Source organism: Schistocerca gregaria, chromosome 1, assembly GCF_023897955.1.
Source record: "Schistocerca gregaria isolate iqSchGreg1 chromosome 1, iqSchGreg1.2, whole genome shotgun sequence".
Taxonomy (NCBI): Eukaryota; Metazoa; Arthropoda; class Insecta; order Orthoptera; family Acrididae; genus Schistocerca; species Schistocerca gregaria.
In genome coordinates, this window is record NC_064920.1 from 349,133,431 (window position 1) to 349,146,652 (window position 13,222).

General features: G+C 42.6%; 1 protein-coding gene across 1 annotated transcript; it reads left to right on the plus strand.

Moving 5' to 3' along the window:
- Window positions 1–8,957: 8,957 nt before the first annotated feature.
- On the plus strand, window positions 8,958–12,970 carry LOC126307739 (uncharacterized). The gene is made up of 2 exons (XM_049992087.1): window positions 8,958–9,606; window positions 12,558–12,970. The coding sequence occupies exons 1-2, from the start codon at window positions 9,070–9,072 to the stop codon at window positions 12,720–12,722; spliced, it is 702 nt and encodes a 233-aa protein (XP_049848044.1). The 5' UTR covers window positions 8,958–9,069; the 3' UTR covers window positions 12,723–12,970.
- Window positions 12,971–13,222: the final 252 nt, after the last annotated feature.

The window sequence follows — 13,222 nt, forward strand, 5'->3', positions numbered from 1 at the left end:
AGATGTCAATGTATTCACCATCGTCGGATATGCACGGTTGCAGTTGTCTGTGACAGAACGGCACCATAGTGGATTAGCGTTGTTAGAGTTTAGCATTGTTAACATTCCCGGTAAGTTATAGAAGGAGGATGAACAGCATCAGACGTTGAGTAATCATTGTGAAGACCACGGAGGTGATAGGGTAATCATTACCTGACAGAGTTTGAAAGGTAGCTCCTCGTGGGTCCCACTTAGCCGGCTGGTCGAATCGTGTGATATCCATATTTGTGGGGTACCTGGATATGACAACTGCGCTATGTTGGACTGCATTGGAGCATTAGGGCAGGCATAACCGCAATTGAGGTTCTGGTCGGCCATATCCGACCAACACAAGAGAGCATCGCCTAGTGTCCAGTAATGCAACGATGTTATCTGGCCCGTAAAACCAATATTCAGTAGTACAGCCCGCAATACATTTATTTTTCTCTAATAAAATAATAACGACTGCATTCAAAAGGCAGTAAATATCGTTTTTCTCCATGAATGGTTCTCTACCACTCAAAGGAGGCTGGCGGATTTCGGAATCCTTATCCAACACATAAGCATATTAGTAAGTAGACACTATTCTTTTTTATTGAGCTGGTCTGATGCTCTTATGACATCGACAACAGACAGATGTGACACATCAGAATACATTCATTTTAATGTTTTCTACAAATAATGTTTGGAAGTTTAAACCACCCCTTTGACCGACATACTGGTGTAGAGACATGTTTCTAATTTTTCAGGTAAGTAATTTTTTGCAATCGTTAGAGAGTTACTGCATTTAACCGAGGAGTGCCAAATATGGGAGAGGATTAATATTATTCACAAAAGCTTAGAAGCCAGATGATGATATATAAAAGGCCAGGAGAAAAATGTGTTTTTTACTAATTGGGGTAGCTAACATAAATTTCGCCGCATCTGAAGGAGGATTTGTATACCTAGAACAGCGTTCATTCCGGACATGATATCTCTGATTTATCCAACGAATTGTACTTTGGGAAAGATAGTAACTTGCAGTTGCTCAGTGTCTAATAGTATAATAATGTTATCAGCATAATAACAGACAATAACGTGAAGTATATACAGTACGAGACATTATAAGCAAAGGACAGTTTGGAATAACGAAACGTCTTTGTGAGTAACTACCAGGATAGATGAACGCTAAAAGAACTTGACTGTGTACTGCAGGGAAGACGCTTTTATATTCTGAAAGCATCCGAAGAGGGTGACTTCACAATTTAATGTGTATATAAACACAAATAAGAATAAAAATCGCGGCTTTTCTGTTTTTCAGTGTATATTTATTTTTGATTTGCTTCGTTCCGTCCAATCGTCTAGTATCCGACGTAGAAATAATGCCAACCAAAATGGGCGTCATAATACAATAGCACAAATTTCTTTATGTATACAGTCTCCATTTGTCATGTAAATGCATTCATGAGCAATTCAGTGAGAGATAACTCCTGTGAGGGATAGAGAACGCTACTGTCACCAACATCAATACAACGCAGCTGAGTGGGCCTTGACTGGGATGTCGACGGACGTTGTACTGGCCGTCGGAGCGCAGGAAACGTGTGTGAGAGCCGTGCTTCTGCAGCGATGTTCATAAAGCTACACATAACTGTCTGAGACGTGTCCTGGGTGGTTTCTCTGTCATGAGATGATCAATGCATTGGTGTCTGAAATCCCAAAAGAAATCGAAAAGAAAATTTGCACGGCTTTTACTTTCTGTCTTATTGTACAAAACAAAAATATTTGAGACAGAACGGCGGAATTTAACGTTCTTTCTTAATTTTAAAAACCATAACAGGGGACCGAGACTCCTTATAGCTCTCCGGTTCGTTTCAGGTTTTCACAGCTGCTTTCAGAATATAGTCGCGACGCCATAAAATTTCAGTGTTCTTATGTCAAAGGCCACAGTAGTTCTAATGGTTGCCTCACAAATTATTTTTAAACAATAATAGTACGTCACTAGTTTCTTTTCTTTGCAGTTAGCACTAGAGACGGCTTACAATGCCAAATTAGTGGAGTAAATCAAGATTGCTTATATTAATATACTACATCGAGGTGACAAAGGTCATGGTTACCTCCTAATAATGTGTCGGGCCACCTTTTGCCGTAGTGCAACAACTCTATGTGACGTGGGCTAAAAAACTCGTTACAGGTCCCCTGGAGAAGAACTGAGTCATGCTGCCTATACAGCCGTCAGTAATTCCAAAAGTGTAGTCGGAGCAGGATTTTGTGCACGAACTGACCTCCCAATTATGTCCCATAAATGGTCTATGGCATTCATGTCGAGCGATCTGGGTGACCAAATCATTCGCTCGAATTGTCCAGACTGTCCTTCTAACCAACTGAGAACAATTTTAGCCCGGTGACATGGCGAATTCCATTGTTGTTTGGGAACATGAGGTCCATGGATGGCTGCAAATGGTCTACATGTAGTGGTAGATAACCATTTCGAGTCAATGATTAGTTCAGTTGGAAAAGAGGACCCAGTCCATTCAATGTGAACAGGGCCCACACCATTATGGAGCCACCACCAGCTTGCACAATGATTTGTTGACAACTTGGGCCCATGGCTTCGTGGGGTCTGCGTCACACTAGAACCATAGCATCCGCTTTTACAAACTGATTGAAATGCTCAAGTGGCTCTGAGCACTATGGGACTTAGCATCTGAGGTCATCAGTCCCCTAAAACTTAGATCTACTTAAACCTAACTAACCTAAGGATATCACACACACCCATGCCCGAAGCAGGATTCGAACCTGCGACCGTAGCGGTCGCATTCCTTCATGTGATTCCAATGTCCTTCAGCAGAATGAACTGAAATACCGACAAAAACATCACATGTTCCCAGGTACACCAACCATCCTTTAGGCACAGATTTCTTCCCTACTGTTGCCGAACTGAATGTCGCTGAATGCACAAATCCCCAATTTAGTCTCAGGCACAAACGATTCAGTGTTGTGTATCACCGCTTATGTTACTCTCCTTTAGGAACAACGGTGGGTTCAATAGGCACCTAGAGTCCGTTCCCAAACTTTAGTTTGATTTTAGAATCAGATGTGTGAGAGAGTGACTAGATGACTCAGGTATCAAGATGTGAATTCATTTTTTTTTTTGGTAGTGTGAATATCGTTGAGATTAGAGCGAAATATAATACTGAAATACGCTAATAATGACGGAGTACACACGTCATACGTCATTAAACCAGTATCTCTTTCGCAACAATGTGAGGCAGTGTGATCCGCAAAACTCTCGATACGTTTGAACGATAATGCGTGTTTGCGAGAACAATTCGTCGTTGATGGTGAACCATTTCTGATTCTAAAATCAAACTAAAGTTTGGGAACGGACTCTAGGTGCCTATTGTACCAACCGTTGTTCCTAAAGTAGAGTAACATAAACGGCGATAGCCGGCCGTGGTGGCCGAGCGTCAGTCCAGAACCATGGGACTGCTACGGTCGCAGGTTCGAATCCTGCCTCGGGCATGGATGTGCGTGATGTCCTTAGGTTAGTTAGGTTTAAGTAGGGGACTGATGACCTCCGATGTTAAGTCCCATAGTGCTCAGAGCCATTTGAACCATAAACGGTGATACACAACACTGAATCTTCTGTGCCTGAGACTAAATTCGGGATTTGTACATTCGGTAATATTCAGTTCGGTAGCATTAGAGGAGAAAGCTGTACCTAGAGGATGGTTGGTGTACCTGGGAACATCTGATGTTTTTTTGATGGTATTTCAGTTAAGTCTACTTGACTGATTTTGGAATCACATGAAGGAATGCGCACTACAGATCGCCATAAGCAGTTTATTGCTTTTTTACGTTTTCTGTTCTTGTTAGACATGAGGTAGTGTTTTGCGCAAAATTTGTTAATATTTTGCATCCTGCACGTTTAAGTGCTGTAAAATATGCTAAACCTATTTGGAATAGATTGTTAACTAGATCAGAAACCCGGCATTGCCCTGGTATTTATTTTAACAATTATGTTAGAAACGTAAACAAAAAATGAACTGTGTTTGTAGTTTAATAGCGAAAAAATTTCGTTTCCATGTATTCTAGACAACATCTTTCAAATTATGAACAGTCTTGGAAAGAAATATGCACAAATTACAAATGTATAAGTACAGTATCCAAATTAAGGAACATATTATTTCTGTACTCTGCGTGCAGCTACTTCGCGCATCTATAACACCGGTTTTTTAAACGTCTTTATGGCAACGAGTCTTCATACGTCTATAGACGGCTATTGTTTCTTCCCATAGCCGTTTAAACTTCGCAGCTGAAAGCTGTCGAAAGCGCTGCTAGTGGTTTCCTTAAATTGACAGGAGTCTTCCAATAGTAAAGAATAAATGTATTAAAACCTAATGCGCTGTGCGTCAGTTTTTCACACATCTCATTGTTTATAACATCATATCTTTTGAGTAGTAGGTGGTCCTTACTCCCACAGAGATTGTTGTCTGACAATAAGGGATATTTGTACGCAGTTTGGTTAAAATCGGTCCAGTTGTTTAGGACGAGATGAGATGGGAAACAAACAAACAAACACAGACACACACACACACACACACACACACAAACACACACACACATTTTATAATATGTACAGGACTATGGCGAGTAAAATGATATATATTTTTCGAACTATTTATATAACACACTTGCACAGTATAATATGTGGGACTCAGTTCCGTGCAGTCTTAGTTGGGGCATTATCGAGGATTAAAAACACAATCTTGGGCATTTACCACGACGGTTTGTCCTTATAGCCTTGCTTTGTTTTTCAGCTTTCATTCCACTCCTCTCCCAGAAGGCGCGAAGCGTGCACATGGAGAGCCTACTGCTCTTTGGTGCCTTATATTAACGTATGTTATGCTGTTTGGACACTTTTTATTTGGAATAGGGGTACGTTTTTTTATTACTTTTTCTCCTCATATCTAATAGCTTTCTTGCACAATATTGTCAGGTGATTTCGGTGGTGCGTTTCTGTGACGGTTTACTCCGTACGAGAGTAATTTGTCAGCATCATACCACGGCGCTACCGAAAAAGACCTGCCGTCTCGTTGCCCGATATGACTGGGTTGGAGCCTTTTCCGGCAGCAGTGACAAATTTCCACTACTCGCATTACTCCCATGTCTCCGAGCCGCTCGTCTACGGTGATTTGAACGCTAAAGGGGTCAGTTGGATTGGTCTGACATAACTACAACATTTTCACCACTGTTTCGTTTCGGCTGGTTTTTTGAAAGGGGCCCGCATCCCGTGGTCGTGCGGTAGCGTTCTCGCTTCCCACGCCCGGGTTCGATTCCCGGCGGGGTCAAGGATTTTCTCTGCCTCGTGATGGCTGGATGTTGTGTGATGTCCTTAGGTTAGTTAGGTTTAAGTAGTTCTAAGTTCTAGGGGACTGATGACCTAAGATGTTAAGTACCATAGTGCTCTTTTTTTTTTTGAAAGGGTGTGAGCAGTCGTCGAGTGAGATGTTAAAAGTGATCGATGACTGATTTTCAAATTTTTCACTACAGCTTTGTTAGAGATACGCCCGCTTTCGAGCATCGGAGCCTCCAACTGTGTTGCGATTTCTGGTTCTTCAGAGAGAGAGAGGTGGTCTGTCACTTGCTTCTTCGTCATTCCGACTTGTATGAGGTTACTAGAAGCATGAACGCCACGTAACCATATGATGATGCATTGTTGTACACTTACACCAACTCAGCATTCATTGTTACCACATTGTTTCCCTTCAAATGTGCAAAAGGAATGATCCGACGGTACTCCCCTTTATCAGTGGGCTGTTCATTTCGTTTTAGTTGCTGTAGCAGTGTGTTACGGTACTGTGGCTCCGAGATTGTAATACGTACAGGCGATGCAGAAATGTACATGCAATAAAAAAAAACTGCAAGTTCGGCAACCTATAAAATCCCTCGAGAACAACAAATCTTCTGATGAAGATGGAATCACAGCTGAAGTTTTGAAACTAGGTGAGGAAAAAGTAGCACTACACCTAGGTACAATTATTAAGGGAATTTGGAGAACCGAGAAGATCCCAGAAGATTGGAGGAGTGCACTACACAAAAAGGGTGGCAGATCAGATGTGAACAACTACAGGGGGATTTCCCTTCCATCCGTTCGAAACAAGATCCATTCCAAGATATTACTAAATAGGATTGAAACATTTCTAGATGCACAGATAGGAGAATACGAAGGTGGATTTAGAAGAGGCAGGAACTGTTCGGAGCTAATTATTAACTTTAAAACCTTAATTAGAACACGTGCTGGTCAACCACATGTTACGACGTATATTGATTTTAGAAAAGCGTTTGACTCCATAGACAGAGAAAGCCTCATTAGAACTCCGGAGGAATTTGGTATTGACCGAAAAACTGGAGAGATAGTAAAGGAAAGACTGACAGATTCCAAGTACAAAGTCAAATTTAGAGGCAAGATTTCTGAACTTTTTAAAACCGAAAGGGGTTTCAGACAAGGGGATGGACTCTCCCAAATTCTATTCATATCACTTTGGAGAAGATTATGAGGGGGACATTGAAGGAATACACAGAACAAAAAGAGAAGGGAATTTCTTTTGGAAGATCAGTTCAAGGCCTTACGATACATGCACTAGCTTTTGCAGATGATATTGCTCTCCTATCCACAAATATAGCAGATGCAATTAAACAAATAAAAATCTTAGCAAAGCACCTAAATTTTGTTTACAGATGTCACAAGAAAAAACTAAATTCATGTCTAACGAATATAAGGAAATCAAAGAATTGCACACAGTTATTCGGTGTATCGAAAGGGTGAAACACTTTAAACATTTGGGAGAAACAATAACGGATACTGGCATAGAATAACAATCTGTCTAACTCGAGTAGCTAAACTTAGGAGGGCACATATTTTAACGCAGAAGCTGTACAACAAAATATGCCTATCTCAAAATGCAAAGTTATGACACTACAATACAATGAAGAGAACGGAAGTTCAATATGCAACACAAATATTCTCCGTCAAGAACAAAGGACTAATAGATGGGCACGAAATGAAGGAAAGAGTACTTACGAGGATGATTCTTGGTGGACACAAAAAAAAAGTTGGTAAACAGTGGGTAAAGATGAGCAATGAGAAGATATACCAATTTATTAAACCAGTCACAACGGAAATGAGGAAGAGAAGGCTGATGTTCTTTGGTCATCTGGTGAGGATGGATGATGGCAGATTAGTGAAAAAAACCTTCAATATAATTCAACAGAGGAAAACACCCAACTCTTGGTTGCAAGGAATAAAGAAAGACCTCGGTGAACTTGGACTTACAGGAATGAACGCAACGAATAGGGACAAGTACGGAAAGGCCATAACTGAATTAGAGATTTGTCAGGAGGCTCCAAATCCAAAGACCAACAGGACACTAACAGCTGAACATTTGGCAAAAATGGCAGCAGGCAAAAGAGCAGAACGAGAGAAGAGAAAGAAAAAAAAGTGAACACGAAATAGAATTTGTAACGCGGTCCTTAGTTGGGCAGTTCGTGTAAATAGATAATTAATTAAAACTGCATGATTACCCAGGGATGTTCATTCATACAAGTTAATGACTAGTGCACTACTGGTCATTAAAAATGCTACAACACGAAAATGACGTGCTACAGAGCGAATTTAAGCTACAGGAAGAAGATGCTGTGATATGCACGTGATTAGCTTTTCAGAGCATTCACCCAAGGATGGCGCCGGGTGCGACACCTACAACGTGCTGACATGAGGAAAGTTTCAAACCCATTTATCATACACAAACAGCAGTTGACCGGCGTTGCCTGGTGAAATGTTATTGTGATGCCTCGTGTTAGAAGGAGAAATGCGTCCCATCATGTTTCCGACTTTGATAAAGGTCGGATTGTAGCCTATCGTGATTGCGGTTTATCGTATCGTGACATTGCTCCTCGCGTTGGTCGAGATCCAATGACTGTTAGCAGAATATGGAATCGGTGGGTTCAGGAGGGTAATACGGAACACCGTGCTGGATCCCAATGGCCTCGTATCTCTAGCAGTCGAGATGGCAGGCATCTTATCCGCATGGCTTTAACGGATCGTGCAGCCAAGTCTCGATCCCTGAGTCAACAGATAGGGACGTTAGCAACACAAGAACCATCTGCACGAACAGTTCGACGACGTCTCAAGCAGCAGCATGGACTATCAGCTCGGAGACCTTGGCAGCGGTTACCTTTAACGCTGCATTACAGACAGGATCGCCTGTGATGGTGTACTCAACGACGACCATGGGTGCACGAATGACAAAACGTCATTTTTTTGGATGAATACATGTTCTGTTTACAGCATCAGGATGGTCGCATCCGTATTTGGCGACATCGCGGTGAATGCACATTGGAAGCGTGTATTCGTCATCGACATACTGTTGTATCATGTGGCGTCATGGTGTGGGGTGCCATTGGTCTCGGTCACCTCTTGTTCGCATTTGCGGCACTTTGAGCAGTGGACGTTACATTTCAGATGTGTTACGACCCGTGGCTCTACCCTTCCTTCGATCCCTGCAAAACCATACATTTCAGCAGGATAATGCACGACCGCATGTTGCAGGTCCTGTACGGGCCTTTCTGGATACAGAAAATGTTCGACTGCTGCCTTGGCCAGCATATTCTCCAGTTCTCTCACCAATTGAAAACGTCTGGTCAATGGTGGCCGAGCAACTGGCTCGTCACAATACGCCAGGCACTACTCTTGATGAACTGTGGTATCGTGTTGAAGCTGCATGGGCAGCTGTACATGTACACGTAATCCAAGCCTTGTTTGACTCAATGCCCAGGCGTATCAAGGCCGTTATTACGGCCAGAGGTGGTTGTTGTGGGTATTGACTTCTCAGGATCTATGCACCCAAATTGCGTGAAAATGTAATCACATGTCAGTTCTAGTATAAATATTTGTCCAATGAATACCCGTTTATCATCTGCATTTCTTCTTGGTGTAGTAATTTTAATGGTCAGTAGTGCATTTAACAGATTTAGTAAGATTATCAGAGAAAGATCCTGCTCCAGCATCAGATGACAAGGCACTTTCGATTCTCGGGATTACGTGTAGGGAGTAGTAAACATCTGGTCGAGGTACTGGAGTACGCGCGTACAGCGTCGCTTTGTTTTTGGAAGGCTGCGCGTGTAGTATGTTTGTGCAGTGACAGCAGCAGGGGGCTTGCCCGCTGCGGAAACACGTCAGACCGCGCCGTACTTAAGATGTGGGCCGTGGCGGGAGGATCCAGTCCGCTCCGCACGGCACTACCAGAGACACGCAGCACGATGAGTGACGCACGCAGAGTCCTCCTTTTCGTCGCAGCGGCAGCCGCAGTGGCCACCGGACTCCCCTTGGTGGTGCCGGCTCCCGGCTTCGGCTGGGTGCTGCCGCATCCAGCCCATATAGCGGGACGGCCTCCGCTGCCCCCTCCGCCCCTGGCGCCTCACTCCGTGTTCATCCTCGTACACGGCAACCCTGCTCATGTACCGTGTCTACAAACAGGGGCTTCGCCTGTGCAGACTGGAATCGCTGCAGGCTCACACAGTGCTGTGGACAAGAATCGTCAGACCGAGGTGAGCAACAGAATGACCAATTACGTGTATCCTGTTTGCCCAAATATCTTTAAGAATATAATTTTAATTAATATTGTGGTTATACTGGCTGCTGGTGAGGAGGAAAGTTATGTTATTAGTATTTTCTTAATGATCTCATTCACAAGCAGCCATACCACAGTCATCACAGTCGCTCAACAAAGTTATAATTAAGCGTTACTTGTTTAATCATAATCGGACGATGACTCTCCTTGTACGCAGTCTCGATGATTCGAAGCGATCTGCAGTCCTGTGTAAATAAAATGTCTTGGTTTTCTTGCGTAGAGTAGTCAGTCGGGAAACCTCAGAACAAGCGGAAAGTTTGGTTTGATAGAGTTTAATTATCCGATGAAATAATGGAGCTCTTGTATCTAATAATTGCAGGTTCGTTTCCAATTCATCGGAAGTTCGCTTCTGATTATCAACGAAACGACACCTCCGTGCTAATTTCAAATTAGAGAATACATATACAATGAAATACCTTACACACCTTTGATGTAAATGCTCAGTATATATTTTCTTGAGTAACATACAATATATTTTCAATCTCTTTCTTCCAGTAATCTCAACAGCAAAATTACAATTATTCAATGCCGCTATTCGCCACGGAGAAGATCCTAGAAGCCCCCTCAACACCCCAGAGAGAATATTACAAAGAGTAATTATGCGCTCATGAAATAGTAATAGCACTGCACTACTTTCCCCATCGATTCTGCGAATATATAGATGGTCAAGTAGGAAACGTAATTCACTCATAGAATTGTGTAGGGATAATTAGTAGAATATAAAGAAATATTACAAGAATATCAGTATATAAGGAGCTTACTACACCTTCGTAGCCCGGCCTAGGTGGCCGAGCGGTTCTAGGCGCTACAGTCTGGAACCGCGCGACCGCTACGGAAGCAAATGGTTCAAATGGCTCTGAGCACTATGGGACTCAACTGCTGTGTTTATCAGTCCCCTAGAACTTAGAACTACTTGAACCTAACTAACCTAAGGACATCACACACATCCATGCCCGAGGCAGGATTCGAACCTGCGACCGTAGCAGTCGCACGGTTCCGGACTGCGCGCCTAGAACCGCGAGACCACCGCGGCCGGCGCTACGGAAACAGGTTCGAATCCTGCCTCGGGCACAGATGTGTGTGGCGTCCTTAGGTTAGTTAGGTTTAAGTAGTAAGTTCTAGGGGACTGATGACCTCAGAAATTAAGTCTCATGGTGCTCAGAGCCAACACCTTCGTAGACATTTTTAAGTTTTCAGTCTTTTAGTTGGGTGGATGTCATATTTCTTCTCTGAGTACTTTCTGGAAATCTTGCAATATGTACTTATATGATACTTCAAATTTTTGCAATAATTTGTTTTACATGTACCATTCTTCACCTTGTCTTTACTTGCTCCTCTCAACGATGCTTTAACGATTCGTATAAGATTATTCGAACTGTTAAGTCGGTGCTTCTTTAAGGTAGGAAATTATATAGATTGGTCCGATTCCTCGCAGCTCTTCATTTCGTTTATGAACGCGTCGAATTCTTGACATATTTTTTATGCACCACATACAAAACTATTTCTACCTCATCTAGTCTCGTTTACCTTTAGTGTGTGTTACATCTGTATGGAACATTTTGCTTCAAAAGTATTGTTGAACAGGTTCCCCCCTCAGTTACTTTCAGTACTGGAGTCCAGTAAAAGTTTCCATCATTCTTCATGTTTTGTTTGTGATGAATTGGACACTGTTTCATCCAACATTTCTCAGTTATCTTGTTTACTTTCTTCAAGAAGGTCTATGTTTTTATATTAGTGTATACTCTCTAATTTACAGTTATGTTACGAATCTCTATTACACTTCTGTACTCTCGATAATAACCTACTGCATGCTGCTCCAGACCTTCTCTTTGCTTTGTTTTCATCATTTCCTTGTTTTTGCATACGTGCTTCACTATAGACTCGTACATTGTCCGAGTTTCGAATGTATATGCTATTATTTTTCTCAGGAGTTCTGTTTATAGTCGAAGAGATATAGTGCAACAAGCTGAACTTCAGAACATTCTTCGTATCCTCGCAAAATCGTTTCGATATTATTTTCATTTAATTATTCGTTGATAGCTGAGACCGCAACTTTATTGTCATGAAGAGAAGACTTTGGAGTTAACAGTTTCTATGTTTAGGATGCCAAAGGTCTTGCCGCAGTGGTAACACCGGTTCCCGCCAGATCGCCGAAGTTAAGCGCTGTCGGGCTGGGCTAGCACTTGGATGGGTGATCATCCGGTCTGCCGAGCGCCGTTGGCAAGCGGGGTGCACCGAGCCCTTCTGAGGCAAACTGAGGAGCTACTTGATTGAGAAGTAGCGGCTCTGGTTTCGTAAACTGACATACGGCTATGAGAGTGGTGTGCTGACCACAAGCCTCTCCATATCCGCATCCATTGACGCCTCTGCGTTGAGGATGACATGGCGGCCGGTCGGAACCGCTGGGCCTTCCAAGGCCTGTTCGGACGAAGTAGGAGAGGACATCTCAGATTATCTGTTTATTTATTAAAATTTTGGACTCTATTCCACACAAGATCGACAAAAACAATTCGGATGAACTTTATAGAAAACACCTCTGTTATTTTGTTGCAATTATTTAGCACTTGTTACTTGTAATCATTGCCTATTTTTTCTTCTCTGTATCGGTAAAATTTCCTTTTCAATAACAAGTAAGAAGCCACTCCATGTCGGGCATTTGTAAGAATTTTACTGAACGTAGGTGGGTAACGTACAGCTACTGCAACGCTTTGTCAAATTATCTTCGCTGCATGAAAAGTGCAGCTTCATTCTAGACATTCAATAGCAGTCACTGTGTTTCTTTTTAACACCTCAGTTGTTATGAAAGTTCTTGGACTGAGGGAAGGTAAAGATGAGACTCTGTCCTCAATTGAAATGTTTTCCTCACAGTCCGTTACGACGATGGCTACGACGAGGGCCGCGGTGTCCCCCACAGCTGCCGCGGACGCGACGACGAGGCAGCAGGGCCTGCTGAGCTTCATCAACGTGCCGGACATCCCGTGTCCTGAGGGGCAGAGGCGGGACCCAGCGGGCAACTGCAGGGACGAGTGGTAGGTGGGCGGTCTCTGGAACAAGAACTCTGCAGGGAGACCACTGGTGCGACCTGACAAACGCAGCTAATTTGTGCTGTGGCCTGGCAGAATTTTACGCTTCATCCTGTGTTATAAGTTATTGACGTGGCTGTGTTATTGTAGTTCTTAACAAGTTGAGTCGTAATATTGTTTTTCTTCATTTTTTGTACTTTTAGAAATATATTATCTATTTATTTATTTTATTTATGTGACTGTAAATAAAAAATTTACTTCGAGCTTCAGAAAGTAACTGAAAAAATATTTTCTTCAAAATGATAACCCACACAAATGATCCCGTGACTGTTTGTCTTTCTTACACTGAAATTAGCTGCGTTATCTACCCGACGAACATAGCTGTTGGCACACTGCATTGTCATAGATAGGAAAAGAGTCACAGTCCAACTGAAAGCATGGTACACTGCCGAAGCTGCCCGTGCCTTATAGCGATTTTGTCAGACCGCTTAGGAGAATATTGAGAAGATC

Coding starts and splice junctions, on each gene's coding strand:
- LOC126307739 (XM_049992087.1), top strand. CDS start 9,070: ATGACAAGGCACTTTCGATTCTCGGGATTACGTGTAGGGAGTAGTAAA. Junction 9,607..12,557: donor ACAAGAATCGTCAGACCGAG/GTGAGCAACAGA, acceptor TTTTCCTCACAG/TCCGTTACGACGATGGCTAC.